This window comes from Narcine bancroftii, chromosome 5, assembly GCF_036971445.1.
Source record: "Narcine bancroftii isolate sNarBan1 chromosome 5, sNarBan1.hap1, whole genome shotgun sequence".
Lineage (NCBI taxonomy): Eukaryota > Metazoa > Chordata > Chondrichthyes > Torpediniformes > Narcinidae > Narcine > Narcine bancroftii.
Window position 1 is genome coordinate 40,187,904 of NC_091473.1, and position 22,079 is coordinate 40,209,982.

The 22,079-nt window shown below is 39.2% G+C and overlaps 1 protein-coding gene and 1 long non-coding RNA gene across 3 annotated transcripts in view; one reads left to right on the forward strand and one right to left on the reverse strand.

The window, feature by feature from the left end:
* Positions 1–22,079, forward strand: part of LOC138763296 (inter-alpha-trypsin inhibitor heavy chain H3-like) — a 41,819-nt gene that overhangs the window by 12,740 nt on the left and 7,000 nt on the right. The window contains exons 10-17 of the mRNA XM_069937188.1: positions 3,875–4,043; positions 6,902–7,027; positions 12,514–12,695; positions 14,249–14,434; positions 14,878–15,017; positions 15,584–15,738; positions 19,804–19,851; positions 21,443–21,460. Of these exons, the coding sequence (XP_069793289.1) occupies positions 3,875–4,043; positions 6,902–7,027; positions 12,514–12,695; positions 14,249–14,434; positions 14,878–15,017; positions 15,584–15,738; positions 19,804–19,851; positions 21,443–21,460 (1,024 nt within the window). The remainder of the gene's footprint in view (positions 1–3,874; positions 4,044–6,901; positions 7,028–12,513; positions 12,696–14,248; positions 14,435–14,877; positions 15,018–15,583; positions 15,739–19,803; positions 19,852–21,442; positions 21,461–22,079) is intronic.
* LOC138763302 (uncharacterized) overlaps positions 16,365–22,079 on the reverse strand; it is a 45,686-nt gene continuing 39,971 nt past the window's right edge. For both annotated transcript variants that reach the window (XR_011357477.1, XR_011357478.1), the window contains 2 exons: positions 19,581–19,734; positions 16,365–17,839 (listed from right to left, as the gene is read on the reverse strand). This is a non-coding gene — a long non-coding RNA (uncharacterized lncRNA). The remainder of the gene's footprint in view (positions 17,840–19,580; positions 19,735–22,079) is intronic.

Sequence of the window (22,079 nt, forward strand, 5' to 3'; positions counted from 1 at the left end):
AACCTAGCCAAGAGGGTGTATCACATTAACAGCAACAATGCATAGAACAGTGCAGAAGAAATACTGGATCAATTTTCCAACATCTTCAAGGGGTTTGGAGTTCTATCATTCACCTGTAAAATACAGTTAAAAGAGGATGCACAGCCAGTAGTGCATGGCTCGAGGCAGGTTCCAGCACCATTAAAAGAAAAGCTCAAGCAGGAACTCGACAAAATGACAGCACTAGAGGGTCAAAAAGAAAGTGGAGGAGCCCACAGAATGGGTGAATTCAATGGTGTGTGTCAAAAGGAAGAACAGTGACCTACCTGCATGTGTGCATGGACCCAAAAGACGTGAATGCCAATATAAAGAGAGATTATCAGATTCCAATCAGGGATGAAATTTCAAGTGAAATGGCTGATGCAAAGTTTGTCACTAAATTGGATGCATCCCAGGGCTTCTGGCAAATAAAACTGCATGATGATAGCACAAAATACTGTACATTGTTTGGCCGACGCTCCTGTCTGAGGATGCCTTTTGGAATTTCTTCAGCTCCAGAAATGTTCCACAGGACAATGGAGCACATCATAGAAAGCATAAATGCATATGGATGACATAGTCCTATGGGGATCCACACAAGAACAACACAATGAGAGGCTCATCAAAATGCTACAATGCATCCAGAAATATGGATTAAAGTTAAACAGAGAAAAATGCCAGTCTGGTGTGAAGGAAATCACCTTTCTGGGAGATGAACTGTCAGAGGCAGGTGTGAAATGCCCAGACCCACTGACAAAAAAAAGGGATATTGAGAGTGCTGGGAATAATCAATTTCATTGGTAAATTCATATCAAACCTGTCTTCCAAAACAATGTACCTAAGGAAGGAGTTACAGGACAAATGTGAATTCAAGTGGACAGACAACCACGAGGAAGGATGGGGACGACTGAAGACCATTCTAACTCCAGAACCAGCGCTTTTAATGTTCTTTGATGAATCCAGAAAGACAAAAATATTCATGGATTCATGGAATAGGTGCCATACTACTTCAGGCTGTGGGAGAAAATTGGAGGGCAGTAGCATAAGCATCAAGTGTCTAGGTCTGGTCTATGGAAATGAGAAATTCCACAGATATGTTTATGGTTTGCCAATATTCGTGGCAGAGACAGACCACAACCGATTAATAGCGATAATCAAGAAAAATCTCAGTGAAATGCCACTGAGAATCCAAAGACTGATGATGAAGCTACAATGTATTGACTTTGAATTGATGTACACACCAGGGAAACTTGTTGTGTTAACTGATGCGTTATCCAGGGCAACGACACAGAGTGAAGCACACAATGAGAGTCCACAGAGACAGATGTGAATCTCCATGTGAGCCTGATCACTGAATCTCTTCCTGTATCTGACATGAAATCCAAGCAGATCATAGCTGAAACAAAAAAGGACACAGTTCTACAGAAGGTCATCAAGAATCTGAATCAAGAATGGCCTAGAGATGATTGTCAGCCATACTACAACATCAGAGATGAGTGTTGTCAATGGACTTTTACTCAGACAGAGCAGAATTGTCATTCCTCAATCACTAAGAGAAGAGATGCTGAAAAGAGTGCAGGAGGGGCATCTTGGAATGAAAAATGCAAGAGGAGAGCCAGAAATGCTGTTTATTCACCAGGGATAAATGCTGACATCGACAGGATGATTTCCAGATGTGAGACTTGTTTGAAACATCATGCAAAGCAGGCATAACAGCAGATCCATTGCAAAAAGTTGGGACTGATCTGTTCCTCATGGATGGAAAGAATTACTTGCTGGTTATTGTCTATCTATTGAACTATCTGTAGATTGTGCTGCTTCCTAACATATCTGCTGCTTGTATGATCTTTGTAAGACACAAAATTCCTCAAATTGTCTACAGTGACAATGGATCATGCTACAGTTGTAGAGAATTCCAGAGCTTTGCAGAAGAGTATGATTTCCGACATGTGAATTCAAATCCTCTGCATCCACAGTCAAATGGAAAAGCAGAGAAAGGAGTTCACATAGTTAAACAATTGCTTAAGAAAGCACCTGACAGTGGCTCAAATCCAAATCTAGCTCTTTTGAGTTACAGAGCTTCGCTACTAGAACATGGCATGACATCTGCTGAGCTTCTGATGGGGCGGAGACTATGCACCACACTTCCCTACTCTGCAGACCCAAACAAGAACCAAGATGTCGAACAGAAACAAAAGCATCTGCAAGGGAGTCAAAAGGCAAACTATGACAAGGCAGCAAGAAGCTTAGGGCACTGGCACAACATGACACTGTGAGACCCTTCTTGGGACAAGAAGGGCACTGTTCTGGAGGAAGCAAATCCAAGATCCTACATAGTCAGAATAGAGGAGGGTCAAATATGGAGGAGGAATTGAAGAAGCCTGCTGAAAACACCAGAGATACTGCAGGAGCAGATAAATGCAGAGAAACAGAGGAATCACCACCCACACTAGACAGTAGTGGACCAGCAGAGCCAATACAAGCACTTGGGTTAAGAAGATCCACACAAGCTGTCAAATCACCTGACAGGCTGAATTTATAAAAGAAAAAGATTTACACACTTAAAAGTTTGTGTTGCTGATGTTTGTGTTACATTTGTGTTGAACTTTAAATTGAAAGAATACTGTATTAATGTGTCATCTTTGATTAAACATCTCAAGGAAAGGGGATGTAATGATAGAGTGTTACCACCAGGAGGAGTTGGAAATGGAATGTGTAGCATCTGGGAATGTTGCATCTTGGGAATGCTGTTACATCTTGGGCCGATTCAAAACGGATGCCTCCACATGAGGTCTGGCCTGTGTGTATTCTGTTCTTAGAGCTGGTTGCTTAGTTAATTAATCTAGTTGTTTTTAAAATATCCCTTTTTTTATTGTAATAAAAGAAACATCACACTTCCTTCACTCATTGATTCTCTCCAGCAGCTGATAGCAACATGGCAGATTGAATTTGCCTATTCTGTCGTGACCCCCATGCAGTCATGCTTTAGTTAACCCCAATAGCAGTAAAGTGCCATCAGGTGAATGATTATGAATGAAGGCTTGCATGTGAATTTATAGAGAGAGAAAGAGAATTCAGTCTCATCCTCATAATGGATATATAGAGAAATACACAAACTGCAGATGCTAGAATCTGAAGCACAAAATGAGGAATTGGAGGGGCTGAGCGTGTTAGGCAGCATCCAAGGAGATTCCGTGAACCTTTTGGGTCAGGACCCTTTTTTGAATCTCTTTGTTGCTCATAATGGATGTATAGTCTCTCCAACCAAGCAAGAACCAGAAGAAGAATATATTCAGATGTTCTATTAGCTTAAATAGAGATTGCTTTACTAAAATCTGTGTTCAACATCCACCTTTCTAACCTCATCTTTTGTTACCTCCTCAAAAAAAATCAGTCAATTTTGTAAGACATGACTTATCTCACACAAACCCATGTTGATGATAAATTTAAATTTAGACATCCAGCACAGTAACAGGCCCTTTCAACACACAAACCCATGCTGCCCAATTACACCCATTTGGTCTACAGCTCCCAGTGCATTTTTAAACTGTGGGAGGAAACTGGAGCCCCTGGAGAAAACCCATGCAGGCATGGGGAGAACCTACAAACTCCTTACAGACAGCTTAAGATTCAAACTCTGGTCTCAATCACTGCCGCTACAACAGCATTGCACTAACCGTGCTGCCCATCTCTAATTATCTGCTTTTCCAGATGTGGTTAGAATATCTTTGAGCATGCTTTCCAATCATTACCTTACCACTGACATAAGGATCACCTACCAATGATCTCCTGGATTGTCCCTTTTAAACAAAGAATCTGCATTGGCTATGCAGACTGATTTTTTCATCTCTTTCAGACTAATGAAGCTCTTTTAAAAATTTTGAGTGATATGGATGCAAATGATCATTTTGCCATCATTATCTTTGATCATGCATTTTCAATGTGGGAAAACGTCCTAGTTCAAGCGACTCCAAATAACGTGAATAAAGCTAAGAAATATGTAAAAAATATCAGATCTGCTGGAGGTAAGGTTTACTATTTTAAAGGCGAAATGAAAATGTTGGGAAATATTTATTCCTCAATATAAATCTCAAATTTCTTTGGAAGGGTGTTAACGGAAATTGGAAAAGTCGACATTGATGCCATCTGGTTGGAGACTGCCGAGATGAATTGGTTGTTCCTCCAACTTGCGGGTTGTATTTCCAGCTCAAAACATTGACTGCCTTTTACTTCCTGTGGATGCTGCATAACCTACTGAGTTTCTCCAGCATTTTTGTGTACTGCACCAGTTCAATCATCTGCCTATGGTGTGCCATCTAGAACTGTACACTATACTCTAACTGTAGCTTAACCATTGTTTTCTAAAGTTGCACCATAACTTTCCTGCTTTCTTACTCTCTGCCCAGCTAATAAAGGCAAGCATCCTGTATGCCTTCTTCATCACTCTATCCACCTGTGCTGCCATCTTCAATGATCTTTCGACTTGCCAAGAAGGAAATCAGAATTCGCTCAAATTCAGACACTTAAAATCTGGTCCCTTGTCCCTTTTCATAGCTACTTCTCCTCAAAGAGGAGGTCATTCTCCTCAAAGAGCCTGCCCATGGATACTTCATCCACTTACCTTCTTTCCCACACATTAGGTTTTAAGCTGGTTTATTTGTCACATAATATCTAGTACAGTGAGAATGGTTCTTCACTGAGGAGTCTGATCTTTATATAGTTGTGTCAACAGCACAATAATAGAATGTAGGCTTGCAATGAAAAGGATGATCTGTTCTAACCAAGCAAGAACAGCATGAGGACACTATACCCCCTAACACTGCCTCGTTTCTGTTTGGGATATCTACGTACACAAACAACACAAAAATACTCTTTAAAGGTCTATCTTTTTTAATCCTTTCAAACTAAAATGATCCAAGTTCATATCGGGAAGTTGAAATCCCTGAGTATGAGATACCTTTCTTTTTATACCTCTCCTTGACTTATGAACATAGCTACTCCTCTATTTCCCATTAATTGTTGAAAGGCCTGTCGTATAATCCTATTTATTTCTTAGCTTTATCCATTTGGTCTCATTTGAAGATCCTTCATTAATACATCTGGTCTCCTTGATCAATAATGCAATGTCCCCCTTCTCTTCTGTATATCTGCCCCCATTCAACATGCCTTGGAGTTGCCAGTCCTACCTTTCTTTCAACTATGACTGAATAATATCATATTGCCAAGTGCTGACAATTATCTTCAATGTAGGGTTTCTTGCATTAAAACAGATACCATTTAACCACCCAATCTTCCCATGTGCTTTAACCTGTTGGTTGAAGATAAATATTGATTGAGTCTTAAAGAGTTATCAGGTATTCTAAAAATGAGCACAGATTGATTGAGTCTTGTTGTCTGAAAGACAGCTACTGAGTCTGCCTCAGTAGTGAAGTGAAATATCAGACAAGATAAAGTATCAGGTTCAGGTGCAGGGCTTAAACAAACTTACACTCAATGTCACCAAAACTAAGGAGCTGATTGCTGACTTCAGGAAGGGAAATCGAGAGGTATACAATCCAGTGATCATTGAGGAATGAGAGGTAGAGAGGGTGAGAAAATTTAAGTTCTGGGGAGTCACTATCTCAGAGAATCTTTCCTAGACCCAACGCATTAATGGCATCATGAAGAAAGCATGTCAGCACCTCTGCTTCCTCAGGAGTTTGCGGAGGTTTGGTATGAAACCAGAAACCTTGGCAAATTTCTACAGAGATGTGGTGCAGAGTGTGTTGACCAGCTGCATCAAGGACCGATATGGGGACACTAATACCCCTGAGTATAAAGCCCTCCAAAAAGTAGTGGACACAGTTCAAGACTTCACAGGCAAAACTCTCCCCACTATCAAGAACATCAACAGGGAATGCTGCCATCAGAGAGCATCAGCAATAATCAAGGATCCCCACCACCCAGCACATGCTCTGTTCTCGCTACTGCCATCAGAAAAGAGATATTGGTGCCACAAGACTCGCACCACCAGGTTCAGGAATAGCTGCTTCCCCCCCAACCTCAGACTCCTCAATGGCAAAATCAATCAGGAACTTATTTAAGGACTCTTACTTGTGCACCTTATTGACTTTAAAAAATTCTCTCTGTATTGCACAGTCAGTTTGTTTACATTCACATTCATTATCTGTTTACAGTTCTTTATTTGTTTACATCTATATACAATGTACAGTTTTTTAGAACTACCAACAAGTGGTAATTCTGCCTCTCCTGCAGACAAAAGAATCTCAGGGATGTATGTGATGTTTTGATTGTATTCTAACAATAAATCTGAAATCTGAACAAACAAGGCATCAAGATGGAGAGCAATATCTTTGATTTTTTTTCTCTTGCTAGAAATTTGCTATCTCTATGCTTGTTCTTCTAATAAAATCCTCTAGACCAACCATTCAATATCACGTTGTTTGCACATGTTCAATGTGTCCTGAAGAGTGCCATCATATTCAAAACATATGCATTGAAATAAGTGCCTAACGTTTATTGGAGTTGTTTTTTTATATAAATAGGTCTGTTCTAGCGGCTGTCTATGTAATTGATATATTGGCAACTGGTGAAGAACAAACTATTTCAAAGAGCTATTTAAGGAACTCTTCCTCTGTACTCAGTTTCAGAGGAAAAACCCCAGAAAATGCTGGAAACACACAGCAAGTTAGGTTGCGGTAGCATTTGTGGAAAGGGAAACAAGAATAATGCTGCAGATCTTTGATCTAAAATGTTACTCCAGATAAGTGATGTTTTGGTACCTGTAATTTTGACACCTGTTTTACTTTTTGATAACATGAGAAATGCAGATATCAGAATGCAAAATTTTAAAAGACAAAAGTGACGTTTATCTGTATTACAGCAACAAATATAAATGATCCCATGTTGAAAGCAGTGGAACTTCTGGACAAGGCCCATAAAAATAAGGAATTGCCTGAAAGAAGCATCTCCATGATTATGTTATTAACGGATGGTGATCCAAATTCTGGTTAGTGTAATAAATGCCTTCTTAATCTCATGTGAATGCTCAAAACAAGTATTTACTCAAGTATGTCAAATATCAGGACTTGTGTTCTTTGAAAATGTCATAAGGATTTTAAGAGTAAAATAAAATATTGTAGTTCATTAAAAACTGCAGAACCCAGAGGACTGTCAACATTACATATATGAAACTACACAAGTATCACCGCATACATTTTGATAAACGGAACAAATGTCCATATTTTATGGATGTAATTCCCACTTCTGCAAAGAGTAGTTCACGGACAAGTTTCTCTTGTGTCTTGGTGTGAGCTTGCAGGCGCCTCAGATTGAAGAGACTGCCATCCGTGCAGTACCGGATGTAAACAGCGTCTTCATTGTTGAGGCTTGGTTCAGCATCATGCTGAAGAAGATTGAAAAGAGGGTTGGTGCCAGAACACAGCCTTGCTTCACGCCATTGTTAATGGAGAAGGGTTCAGAGAGCTCATTGCTGTATCTGACCCGACCTTGTTGGTTTTCGTGCAGTTGGATAATCATGTTGAGGAACTTTGGGGGACATCCGATGCGCTCTAGTATTTGCCAAAGCCCTTTCCTGCTCACGGTGTCGAAGGCTTTGGTGAGGTCAACAAAGGTGATGTAGAGTCCTTTGTTTTGTTCTCTGCATTTTTCTTGGAGCTGTCTGAGGGCAAAGACCATGTCAGTAGTTCCTCTGTTTGCGCGAAAGCCGCATTGTGATTCTGGGAGAATATTCTCGGCGACACTAGGTATTATTCTATTTAGTAGAATCCTAGCGAAGATTTTGCCTGCAATGGAGAGCAACGTGATTCCCCTGTAGTTTGAGCAGTCTGATTTCTCGCCTTTGTTTTTGTACAGGGTGATGATGGTGGCATCACGAAGATCCTGAGGCAGTTTACCTTGGTCCCAACAAAGCTTGAAAAACTCATGCAGTTTGGCATGCAGAGTTTTGCCGCCAGCCTTCCAGACTTCTGGGGGGATTCCATCCATACCTGCTGCTTTGCCACTTTTCAGTTGTTCGATTGCCTTATATGTCTCATCCAGGGTGGGAACCTCATCCAGCTCTAGCCTTAGGGGCTGTTGAGGGAGCTGGAGCAGGGCGGAATCTTGGACTGAGCGGTTGGCACTGAAAAGAGATTGGAAGTGTTCTGACCATCGGTTGAGGATGGAGATCTTGTCGCTGAGGAGGACTTTGCCGTCTGAGCTGCGCAGCGGGCTTTGGCCATCAGCAAGACCCTGGAATGATTAGGTCTAATTTTTTACATAGACTCATTAAGAAACATTGCATTAATATACCTTTCAATCCACTGATTGAAAGGCATATTAACACCCTGGCACATACTTTCCATTTTTTTACACCACGTACTTTCAATCGTTGTTTTCTTCCCATATTCTCATCAACTCCAGAAAAACTCTACCATCTGCACACTACAGGTCATTTACCTACTAATTACATATTCTTTGAGAGGGGTAAGGAAATATCCAAGTTCATCACATGGTCCATTGCACTTGTTAAGCACTTCCCCAGAAAGCAGCCAGCATCATAAAGGACCCCCACCCATCTTATCACAACCTCTCTTCACTGCAGCCTTCAGGCAGAAGGTACAGAAGCCTGAAAACCATCACCTACCTCTAGGCTGAAGAACAGTTTCTTTCCATCATACTTTTGAAACTCCCTACCTACACTAATACACTAAAGGACTGTCATTTTACCCCCCACTAGGATTACTGTGAATATTTATTACCTTTCTATCTAGTGTATTGATTTTCTCTTTCAATTCAATTAGGTTTGCTATCATAGTTTGTTCTACATGTTCAGCTGCAGCAATTAAGAACTTAAGTAAATATATCCATTGCATAATGTATATGAAAATAGACTTATTATCATTATCAACGAAGAAGGGGGAAATCCTCACTTTATCTCAGAGAGAGCGGGCAACCTCGACATGGACAGCAACAGAAGTCAGGACTGAGCCAGGTTGTTGGAGCTGTTCCACTATGGTTAAGCTTTAAGTTTTGAAATGTCATCACAAGAGGCAATAAAATAATTTATTAAAAGTTATAGATGCTAGGAATCTGAAATATAACATAAAATGCTGGAAACATTAAGTAAGTCAGACAGCATCAGTGGAAAGAGAAAGGGAGTCACCATTTCAGATCAGAGTAAAAGGCTTTCTGACCTGAAGCATTCACCCTCTTTCTTTTTCTGTGTATGTTTTCTGTTCTACTAAGTCATTCACACATTTCCTAAGTGAAAATGAATAAGTAATCTATTAGTGAGGAATTAATATTTGCAAGGATGTTAAAGCACACCTTGCCGATCAATAAAATGATACCATGGGATCTTTTTCATTTGCCTGAGTAGGTTTACTGTCTCCTATATGTCTGACATTGGAAAATTCAGGATGTTGGCCTGGATAAAAGAGTATTAACTATAAGGAGAGTTTGCACAAATGTTGCAGGCTGAGAGGTGACCAAATAGAGGTATATAAAATTATGAGAGGCATAGAATGGGTTGATTCCCAGGGTGGAAATGTCAAGATCTACAGGGCACAGCTTTAAGGAAAGAGGGGAAAAAAATTTAAATGAGATTTTTAAACACAGAGGTGCCTGAAATGTGCAGCCACCAGAACTGGCAGAAACAGGTTCAGTTGCAATATTTAAGGGGCATTTAGGCAGACACATGCAGGCAGAGAAATGGAGGAATATAGAACATAAGAGAACTGGTTCAGAAGAAGAGAGAGGGGTATAGCGGGTGAGAGCAACATGGATCAAATGAGGTACTTGAGGAATATAACAAAAATGCAAGGAAAAACCTCAAGAAAGAAATTAGGAAGGCTGAAGTTGCTTTGGCAGACAATGTGAAGGAAAATCCTATGGGTTTCTACAGATATATTAAGAGCAAAAGAATAGTAAAGGACAAAATCGGTCTCCTTGAAGATCAGCGTGGTCGGCTTTGTATGGAGCCAAAAGAGATGGAGGGAAAACTTAAATGTTTTTTTTTTTGCATCAGTATTCACTCAGGAAATAGGCACAGCATTGTGGGAAGTAAGGAAAATGGGCAGTGAGGTCATGGAGCCTATACAGATTAAAGAGGAGGAGTGCTTGCTGTCTTAAAGTAAATAAGGGTGGATAAATCCCCAGGGCCTGTCAAGATACTCCATCGAACCTTGAGGGAGACTAGTGTAGAAATTGCAGGTCTCTGGCAGAAATATTTAAAATATCCTTAGCCATTGGTGTGGTGCCAGAGGATTGGACAGTAGCTCATGCTGTTTAATAAAGGCTTCAAAAGTAACCTTGGTAATTATATGCTGGTGAGCCTGACTTCAGTCGCAGATAAATTATTTGAAGGTGTTCTAAGAAATTGGATGACAAGTATTTGGATAGCGAGGGACTGATTAAGAATAGTCAACATGGCTTTCTGCATGGTGGGTCTTGTTAAACAAATCTTAGAATTTTTTTAAGGAGGTTATCAGGAAAGTTGATGAAGGAAAGGCTATGAATGTTGTCTGCATGGACTTTAGTAAGGTCTTTGACAAGGCCCCACGAGAACTTAGGAAGGTTCAGACACTCTATTCATGGTGAAGTAGTGAACTGGATTTGACAATGACTGGATGGGAGAAGCCAGAGAGTGGTGGTGGATGATTGCTTCTCAGACTGGAGGCCTGTGACTAGTGGTGTGCCTCAAGGATCAGTGCTGGGACCATTGTTGTTTGACATCTATATCAATGGTCGGGATGATAATGCTGTAAATTGGATCAGTAAGTTTGCAGGTGACACTAAAATTAACGTGTTGCGGACAGTGAAAAAGGTTTTCACAGCTTGTAGAGGGATCTGGACTAGCTGGAAAAATTGGCTGAAAAATATCAGATGGAATTTAATGCCGACAAGTGTGAGGTGTTATATTTTGGAAGGACAAACTAAGAAAGGACGTGCATAGTAAATGGTAGGAAGTGAGGACTGCGGAGATCAGAGGGATGTGGGAATATAGGTACATAATTTCCTGAAAGTGGCATCACAGGTAGATGGGTTTTAAAGAGAGTTTTTGGCACATCAGCCTTCATAAATCAAAGTACTCAGTGCAGGAGTTTGGATGTTATTGTTAAGTTGCTTCAGACATTGGTGAGGCCAAATTTGGTGTATTTTGTGCAGTTTTAATCACCTAACTACAGGAAAGAAATCAATAAGGTAGAAAGAATGCAGAAACTTCAGAAACTGAGTTACAGGGAAAGGTTAAACAGGTTAGGACTTTATTCCCTGAAGTATAGAAAAATAAGGGAAGATTTGATAGGGGTATTTAAAATTATGAGGATGGTTTTTTCTACTGAAGGAGGGTGAAATACAAACCAAAGGACATGGGTTAAGGGTGAAAGGGGAAAAGTTTAGGTGGAATATAAGGGTAAATTTCTTCACAGAGAAAGAGAGATGGGAGTGTGGAATGAGCTGCCAGCTGAAGTGGTGAATCCGGGCTCAATTTTAACATTTAATAATTTGGACAGGTACATGGATGGGAGAGGTATAGAGGGCCATGGACTGGATGCAGGTCAGTGGGACAGGGCAGAAAAATGGTTCAGCAAAAACTAGAAGGGCTGAAAGGGCCTGTTTCTGTGCTGTGATATTCAATGGTTCTATTCACCTTATCCATGTCCCTCATGATTGTATAACATTATCCCTCAATCTCCAACGCTCTTGGAACTAATATCTCCAGTTTCTCCTTACAACGCAAGTCCTCAGTACAAAACTGTCTATTTTTAGGTTGCCTGGGAGATTATTTTTGTGTATTACTTGCCCTCTTTTTTATTAATTTCTTAGTTCTGCACTGCTGAATTCTTAAATGTATCTAATTTCTGAATACTCTTTTTTTAACAATATTAAATGCCTTTTTCTTGAATAAATCTTTGAATATAGTTTATTAGCTACTATAGGGCCACTTTTTGAGGGGATGTTGTATGTTCATGGGATATATATTTGCTGTCTTTGAGTGTTACTTTTTGCCACACTTTTCTCAATGTAGCTCTCCAATCTACAATGGAAAGTCTGCAGACACTGATTGTACACTGTATCTTTCTCCTTGATACATAAAGAATGCAGCTTGACTTGATGAGTTTCTCCATCAATTTTGTGTAAATTGTAACCTACAATCATGCCTTATACTTGAAGTTTTTCTTACTCTCATTTTGGACCGATCTAAATCACTTTCATTCTCTCCATAAAATCCAATCACCCTTATTCTTTACCTTTAATAGCTGGGATCCTGAAATATGTGGGCTACAGGTGCACAATCTTACTTTAACAACATGTGTTAGAGCTTATGCTCTAGGTTTTGAAAATATAGACTTGGACATATTTAATAGAACTAGGTACCAGCAACATTCAGATGACCAGTTAAGGAATTACCTATTTATTGGAACTATTTGAATGCTGAAGAATTTTTTGCCCTCCAAAATAAATTATTTGTCTTTGTTTTGTTTACTGCAGGAGAGTCAAATCCATCAAATATTCAGCAAAATGTTAAAAATGCCGTCAATGAAAAATATAACGTGTACACTCTTGGGTTTGGTTTTGATGTTAAATTCAGCTTTCTGGAGAAATTGGCACTGGACAACAATGGTGTAGCACGACGGATTTATGAGGATTCAGATGCTTCATTGCAGCTCCAGGTGAAATGATTGTTAGATATTTCTAGATATTGGCTCACTTATCAGAACTACCCCACCTCTTTAGCAGAAAACATTTGTTAAACAGATTTCTAGCAATATGTTGAAAACATATTGAAATTCCCACCATTCCTAACTGATGCAGAGGAACAAAATATATGCACTGGAAAATATTAAATGTTATTCTAACTAGTTATCTATGCATTGTGAATCTATATAAACTTGCCTTAAAAGCAGTCCGATATACTAGTTATTTATTCCAATCTTACTTCCAGCTGAGATGTTGAATATTGAGCCTAATGAACTGAAAGGAACATCTGATCGTTGAAAACATCCAGACAAGATACCACTGAGTTATTATATTATTAAAGTTGCATATTAGTTAAAAGCCAAGTGTGTAATGTAAATTCAGCCAACATTCAACCAACAATATTCAAACAACATATTCAACCTGTAGCTAGCAGCCCATGTTGCTACAGGCCAAGTGATGAACACAAATTTATCGAATGGGAGATTAAGAAGTGTTTGACCAATTGCTGACTCAGAGTTAAACAAGAAAGTTTGCAGATGCTAGGGTTGAAAGTAATACACCAATGTGCTGGATAAACTCAGCGGGACACAGCCAAATCATCGTCAGAAACACCCAGGCCTGAAAAGTTGGTTACTTTGTTCTTGCATCACCTGTTGAGCTTCTCCAGCACATTTATGTATTACACATGCTAATTCAAAGAAATACCTGGGATTCAAGAGGGTAGCCAAGTTTACATTAGATACATTCTTTAACACCAAATAGCCAAAAGAGGTTATATAAAATATTCATATATACCTTGCTGACATGTACCATGCCTATGAGTAAAGATAGCTTTTCCCAGGAGAGGGCCAGAGGGAAAAGGTTAGCATTGAGGTTGGATTCTGGCTCACAATCGAGTTACTGAGTACGCTGCTAAAAGAGTTAGCTTCACCTTAGGCAAGACCAAAGAAATTGGTGGTTACACATGGTGATTGACATCAGTGTGCAAAGCTCTGCATTTTCAATTAGAGGAGTTGCTCTTTGATGAGATACAGTCTGATTGTGTTCTTTTTCAGAGATGTCATAAATCATTCCTGGATATTATGGTCATTTGTGCAGCTAATGAGTAGTTGCAGAGAGTTGTAGCCTGTGAAAGAGGACAAGGGTTGGTGTGTGGGTGTAGAAGGCTAAGTCAAAGCATTGAAACTGGAATTGGATTGGGAAAATGCTTCCGTTTTTTTGTGTTGTGATGTCGGGTGCCAAGACTGAGGAACAGTTCAGAGCTTGGTGGTTAGTTTCACTAGGTCAGAGAAGAAGGGTAGGGTGGGGAATGCAGTTATGTGAATATCACCCTCCCTTAATTACCATTGCCTAGGAAGTCGATTGTGAGACTTGAAATTATTTTCAAAAAATGTTGCAAGTCCTCATGTTAGGCATATCATTTTGCAAGTGGGTCTGACCACTTAGTGCATAAATAGGAATCAATGACTCTGTGATTGCATCATTAGAAAAATATTTGAAATGTTTTAAATATTTCTTTTTACAGGGATTTTATGATGAAGTGGCAAATCCTTTGCTTTTGGATATTGAATTGCAATACCCAGAAAATGCCATCTCAGATTTAACTACAAACAGTTTTAGACAATATTATGATGGGTCAGAAATTGTGGTTGCTGGCAGGATTTCAGACAATACCCTACAATTATTCACAGCAGAGGTCAATGCTCAAACAGTAAGTAATAGTATCTGATTTGCTGATTTCTTTGGGTGTATCATATAGAAAATAGAATGACAGTGTTAAAGTGCTACATGTAACAGCCCATCAAACCTGTGGTGGCTGAGTTTATCATTACTTTTTGTATAATTTTACACACATTCTCTTTGAAATTGTGATCTATTTTCATTTTAAGTATTATTTGGATGGATTCTGTATTTTTGTACATTTTGTCTGTCTCAGCAATCAAAAGTCTCCAAGACTATTCGAATGATGCAGGAGTACTTGTAAAATTCTATGTTTACTGGTTATTGTTCCCATTTTAGGCAGGATGTGACACAATCATAATAACTCTTTAGATATGTAAGAAAGCTGTCAGATATTGCTCATGCAATTTTTTGTTATTCTGTCTCCATTTGCAATCTTTATAAGATTTAACTCCTCTTCTAATTCTTCAACAGGCCACTGAAAACCTAACTTTAAAAGCTGATATAAATATACCAGAGGCTGAGACTATTACCAAACAACAGCAATATATTTTTGGTGAATTTACCGAACGACTATGGGCTTATTTGACTATAAAACAACTCTTGAACCAGCGGTAAAGTATCAAACATTTGTTATCTAAGAAACTGTAATATCAAGCATATTCCAAAATTAATGATTACTTTTAAATTTAAATTTAGACATACATCATGGTAACAGGCCATTTTGGCCCAAGAGTCCATTCTGCCCAATTTACCCCCAATTAACCTACTCCCCCATTATGTTTCAAATTGTGGGAGGAAACTGGAGTCCCTGGGGAAAGCCCATGCAGACACGGGGAGAACGTAAAAACTCCTTACAGGCAGCGCAGGATTCCAACCCTGGTCCCGATCGCTGGTGCTGTAAAGGTGTTGCTCTAATCATTAAACAAACCGTGCCATCCTACTTCACATGCTCCATTAATTGAAAGATTAATGTTTTGGTTGTTAATTCTTTGTGAGGCTTTGTCATTATTTTCAGTGGCACTGCTACAAAATGTCTCAATTATTTTGCTATAATTTTAAGTTCCTGTGGATGAAAGTCATATGAATAGTTGAAATGATTCCACAAATGGCATCGCAATTATTTATTTCATGCGCGACAAAATGCTACTAAATTAAGTTCTTTCATTCTTGTGTTCAGGGTTTCTGTCAGTGGAAATGAAAAGAAAAATCTAACAGATAGAATTCTGGAACTTTCGCTGAAATACAACTTTGTCACACCATTAACATCAATGGTGGTTACAAAACCAGAGAAAACCAAGAATGAGAGTTTAGTAGCTGACAAGCCATTGGAAGGTGGTAATCTTTGGATAAAATTACCCTTTGTCCTCTCCCTGCCCCTTCCCCCATCATTTTATTCAGTCACTGCCTGCCTGCTTTCTGCTCATACCCTGTAGCACAATCAATGACCATTCACAGGCATGAAGTAAGGGCCAAAGGCTTCATTGATATGAAGATCCAAGCATGCCTCAGCATGCTGCTGGCTCAAATCCAAGGGTAGCTATGAGGGAGGAGATTAGTGCTCTCGGCCTTTATTAGGGGTCTGAAGGGAAGGGGCTACCAGTTCAGTAGGCAGGCCAGCCTGCCCAGCTCAGTGGGGAACATGCCCACAATACCATGTACCACCACATACCCTGATGAAAGGCTTAGGTCCAAAATAATCATTATCTATCTTTACCATAAAGAATGCTGCATGACCTGCTGAGTTTCTTCAGCATTTTTATATATTCAACTACAATCACAGCATTGGCTGATGTTCTTGTGTTAACCTTGATTTGCAATTATTTTTCATCTTGCACTATGTCAACACTAATTTTTTTTTTAATTCATTAATATTGAGATTTATTTTATCATTCATTGTAAATTAAACATATTTGAGATCCTAAAAATGGAAATAATTTTTCTGAAACAAAATTTGCAATCTTCTAAAAGGTTAACCATTGAATTTTACAAATAAATAACATCTTTTACAAATTAAAACATTTCACAATATTATTAAATGCAGCTAAATATAATTTTATTAAAAGAAGGTCATTCATCTTTGATGAAATTGTTTGTGTGATCTTGTTGAACATTTTTGGTTTTTAGACTGCAGGCATGTAACGACACAATCAAGGAATGTTGCCGCTACACGGGCAGTCTAGAAAGGAATGTGCAGGAATTTTGAGACAACTCCTGTACCACAGTTTATCCTGCAGGACCCCTATAACTTTTTGGAGGCAGCCTGCAGTGTAAATTGTACTGGAAAAATGTGTTGCCGGTCATCCACCCTACTACACTCTGGGACTGTTGTACTCAGGTACTTGCAGCCTAAAAAGGTGCCCAGTATGAACAAGGACACAGGCAGTAATTATGTTTTTTTTCAGTGATTTTCCTGCAGTCTAAAAATCATAAATGATGCACAGATCAGATGCAGCATTTCTAGATGATGAATTTTTTAGGCCATATTTTTCTTCAGAATGATACCATACATGGAAGCACAGCCTCAGCTTATCTTAAACAAAGTCTGTCACCTTTGTGAATGCACCATTCTTTCTTGAAACTGCACAGTGTTCATCAAAAGCATGTGCTTAAGTTGGATATGATTCCACAACCTTCTGCCAATACCAATGAATTTGTGTGTGTTATAGTTAAGTATACTGATATTATTTCCAGGAAACAATTTACAAAATGTTATTATCGTTGAGGATTTCTTGCATTCTAAGATAACTGCATTCTAAGATAACTTAATCAAAAGGAGGACACCTGTAAGTGTTTTACTACAGGATATTAAGTAATATATGATCAAAATTCATGAATAGTAACTCTGGGAAAAGCAGGATGAGAGAGAGTGAAGGGAATGTGACAAATGGAGGCATTTTATTCTTTCATGGAATTTATTTTTTCATTAGCCCATTGTAATTTAGCAGGAAGAACAGAAGCCTTCATAAGAAAGTCACCCCATATATTCTATGTTAGGAAGGCTGCTATTCATTGACTTCAGCTCAGCATTTAATCTGATCATTCCCCAGAGGCTAGTGGAGAAGCTGTCTTTGCTGAGACTCAACACCCTTCTTTGTAACTGGATTCTGGACTGCCTATTGATAAGACCACAGTCTATCTGTGGCAGAACATTCACCAAGCACCATCACGCTTGTGCAGCTCAGTGCTGTGTGCTCAGCCCACTCCTGTTCATGCTATTGACCTACAACTGCATTGCCAGATCCAATTCCAACAATGTCATCAAGTTTGCAGATGACACAACAGTAATTGCACTGCAGAGAAGATGTGATAAATCTTGTGATATGGTGCAGGATATGATTCCACAACCTGAGTCTCAACGTTGACAAGATGAAGGAGATGATCGTGAACTTCAGGAGGACCAGCAACAACCACTCTCCATTAAACATCAACAAATCTGTAGGGGAAAAAGTAGAGAGCAGTAAGTTCCTTGGAGTTCATTCAACTAGTGACCGATTGTGGACACTCCACATCTCTTCATTTGTCAGGAAGGCACAACACCAACCGCATTTTCTGAGAATACTGAAGCAGGCAAGGCTTCCGGCCACTAATATGTTAACCTTCTATAGGAGCATCTTGAAAGCATCCTGGCCAGCTGCATCATAGTGTGATATGTTTGCTGCAGAAAAATAGATGAGCGGTCAATACACAGGACCATAAGAATGGCAGAGAGGATCACTGGAGTCTCCCTTCCCCCCACCCCCCCCCAATCAAAATGATCTACCAGGATTATTGTCTGAAGAGGGTGTGCAAAATCATTGAGGACCCCTTCCATCCTGCACACAGCATACTTCAGCTGCTCCCTTTGGGAGAGAGATACATGAGTATCAGGGCCAACATCACCAGGCTGAGGAACAGTTTCTTCCCACGAGCAGTGAGAATGCTGAACGACCAAAGGAACTGCTCATACTAACCATCCGAGACTCTCATATTTAGGAAACAATATTTATTTGTTTGTTTGTTTGTATAGACGAATACTTTCCCTGCATTTGTATTGTTTGTCTATATGAGTGTTATGTCTGGTTGCATGTGTTATGCCTTTGCACCGAGGACTGGTGAACGCTGTTTCATCGGGTTGTACTTAGGCAATCAGTTGACAATAAATTTGACTTATTGCTAGTTTAAATATAATTTTATTTGGGAATAGTGCAATGCTCAATTTGTGAAAGAGAAAATTTATTGGTGCCAATCAGCTATGTTGTTTAGTCTGGAGTCATCTTCATATATCATGCCACAGGATTCTGATAGTTCTATGCACAAGAGAAGGGCAACTTTTGTAATGATCGTGGACACCTCAAGAGTATCACAGTTTCAAAGCATGGCATCCCTCTGGGGGCAGATAAAATTATTGGTAACTAAATAGATTAGTGGCTCCTTGAACCAGTTATTGAAGGGAGTAAATTGACCACGGTGAATGGATCAGATCACTGAAACCATTTACACTGTTGCACTTCATTCTAAAAACTTTAATTGTATGCTATATTTGATTAAGTGCTCCAAGTTATCCACTTTGTTTTTTTTTCTTCCATTACCTCTATAATGTAGTATTCTTTTCAAATTAAATTTAGACATACTTCACAGTAAAAGGCCCTTTTGGCCCATGCCGCCCAATTGACCTACAACCCCGGTACATTTTGAAGGGTGGGAGAAAACTGGAGCAACTAGACGAAACCCACGCAGAATGTATGAACTCCTTACAGACAGCACTGAATTCAAAGCCTGATTGCTAGCTCTGTAATAGCATTGCACTAACTCCTATGTTACGATGCCACCCTCAAAGGACAACTATAAGTCTCAATACTTTAGATTTATACCTGAATTTACTCTTTATTTCCCAAACTTAAATGTGTAGTCTGTACAACTAAAACAGCCTTTCATTTATGTAATTGATTACAATTCATTGGAACCCACAGTGAGGAACAGTGTGATGTAAAACTGATCTTTTTGTTGCTTGCTAATGGTCCTTCTGGCATTTGCACGCCCAATCCTAGTGACCATCTGCTTCTTTTTCCATGCAAGCTCTTGAAACCTCTTAACAATAAGAACAATTTCTGAAATTGTCTCCTGCATATCATATCATTAATACAGTATATTTAAAAATAACATCAGATCAACTGATATTGGTTGTGGATTCTTACCCAGCTTGAAGACATACTTTTGACTGACACTCGATCGATCTTGATGAAGGGTTCTGGCCTGAAACCTCGCCCGTGCTTTTTCTCCCACTGATATTGCTCGACTCGCTGAGTTCCTCCATCGGATTGTGTTTTGGTTCCAACAATATTCTGGCAGCTGATTAAAAAACATTAAGTTGAATTCTTTTTTAAAAATGTCACGAATCTTCCCATTTCTTTTTTTCAGAGAAACCCCAGGCCCAAGCAATTTATCGACAAGTGGGAGCTGCCGCAGGTAAGTATTTCTGAAAATCTCTGAAACAACTGTAAAAAAATGTTTTGTCAAATCGAATATATGAAGGAAATCCAAATTATTGCCACCTCTCTCACTGAAGTACAATGGATCAGATTTTCTTTTTGGTCCCATGAACAAGATAAGCCAAAGGGATATCTGCCAGGATGCCAGTTTAAAGAATGCCTGTAAAATGGAGAATACCAAAGGGATCAAAATCTATACCAGGATCCCAACAGGCAGGAAATTTGTAGAACTCCTAGTTATATTTCAATACTGTACTTTGGAAATGTAATCAGTTACATCACTCAATACATTTTATTTATTCTTAATCAGTAATTTAAATAAAGTGAACTTAAAAGTTTAGTTGGTCAAGATGGAAAGTGTAAAATATTGGGAAGGGTGGGAAATGGAGCTTGTGAGGCATCTTTTATTCAAGAATACCTGTATATAAATTCATTTCAGTCATACAATGTTGTAAGAATGCATAGCATCAGCAAAAACACAAACAAGAACAATTTGAAGAGCGCTCAAGAGACTTCACTAATGGATTATTGTTTACAAAAGGCAACAGATGAAAGATCTTGTTGGAGCCGCAGATTGTCTGGAAGAGAACTTGTTGTTCTAAGAGGGTCATGTGGTTTTGCAAGCAGAGAGAGAGGGAGAGAGAGAAAAACAGGCTTCTCTCAGAGAAAGAGAGAGAGAAAAACAGACTTTCGCTCAGAGAGAGAGACACACACAGAGATCACTTGTATGGTGCTACAGTCAGCATAAGCAGCTGGGACTTGAACAGGACAAGCTGGCAAGCTTGTGGACACCCCGTTTGGAAGACGGGCTGATCAAAGCCCTTGTGGTTGATGAAAGAGGAGAGGACTGGCTGTCTAATGTTTCACTTGGAATAAGAAAAACAAGGAATTCTGTGGTGACCTGAAAGAAGGAGGTTATCATCTGGAGAACTCTGAGGGGGAAAGTTTCTTCGGCAAGACATTGAAGTGGCTGATGGAAGTAAAAGGAACAACAAATCTCTCTCTGAAAACTGACAAGAACCTTCCTGACCAGTAACCATTTACCTTTCAAGCACTAAAGCCTGGTGAACTTCATATATGTTAAATTCTGTGCACAGTATAAGAATTGCCTGCAACCAGTGAACTTGGAGGAGTCAGAAGTGAGATTAGACTGTGAACCAAAGAATTTTTCTGAACTTACACATACATTACATACACGTGCGCGTAGAATTAGAAGGGGGTGAAGTTAGGTTTAGTAAGTCAATAGTGATAAGTTAAAGTTTGATTCTATTTTCATGTTTAAAGATAACTAAAAGCAACTTTTGTTTAACCATTTGTCTTGTTGCTGGGTTTTGGGGTCCTCTGGGCTCATAACATAGCTAGGTTTTTGTTTTGTTGAACACATCCTGCCAGTGTATTTTTCCACCAGGCAACATTAATTATTTTTAAAGCAATTAATGTTTCTTTAGACTTGCCTGGTACATGTCTTTATTGCTCTGTAACCCAAAAGGTGCAGCAGTATAATTCAGTGATGTCTTAAGCTATCTTATTTGCTTGATGACATATTAATACCATTTTTTTCTCTACAGCACCCAGGTATACATATGGTGAGATATTTTTCACTCTTTCTTCTTTAATATCACTGAACTAATACATTTTTTAAATGTGCCAATTCACATCTAGAACTGACAGACAAGGAAAGATTAGGTGTCTCAACAAGTCTGCTGGATGTTATGGTGTGAGATCATGATTAAATATATCTTCCTTACCTCCATTAAACTCTCTAGCTGTTAGACTCCAGGTAAAGGCAAAAAAGGCAATAAAAATATCAACAATAAAAATATCCTGGAAAACTCTCCTTCAGTCCAGGACACCTGTTATTAAACTTTGATATGTGTCCCAGTCAAGGACTGCTCCATTCATTCTGAAAGAATGGATAGCATAGCAGTTAATGTATGCTATTACAGCACCAGTGATCCAGGTTCGATCTGGCGCTGTCAATGAGGAGTTTGTACATTCTCCCTGTAACTAGCATATGTTTTCTCTGGGTACTCTGTTTCCTCCCACCCTCCAAAATGTAGGTTATTTGGCTGTAATTGGGCCAGAAGACTTTCTATCGTCCTGCATCTTTACAAACGATATGCAAGGAGTTACCAAACTCCACATATTCAATGGCTAATTATTCTTTATGGGAAAAAGAACTATCACCCAGCCAATTGTGGTAGA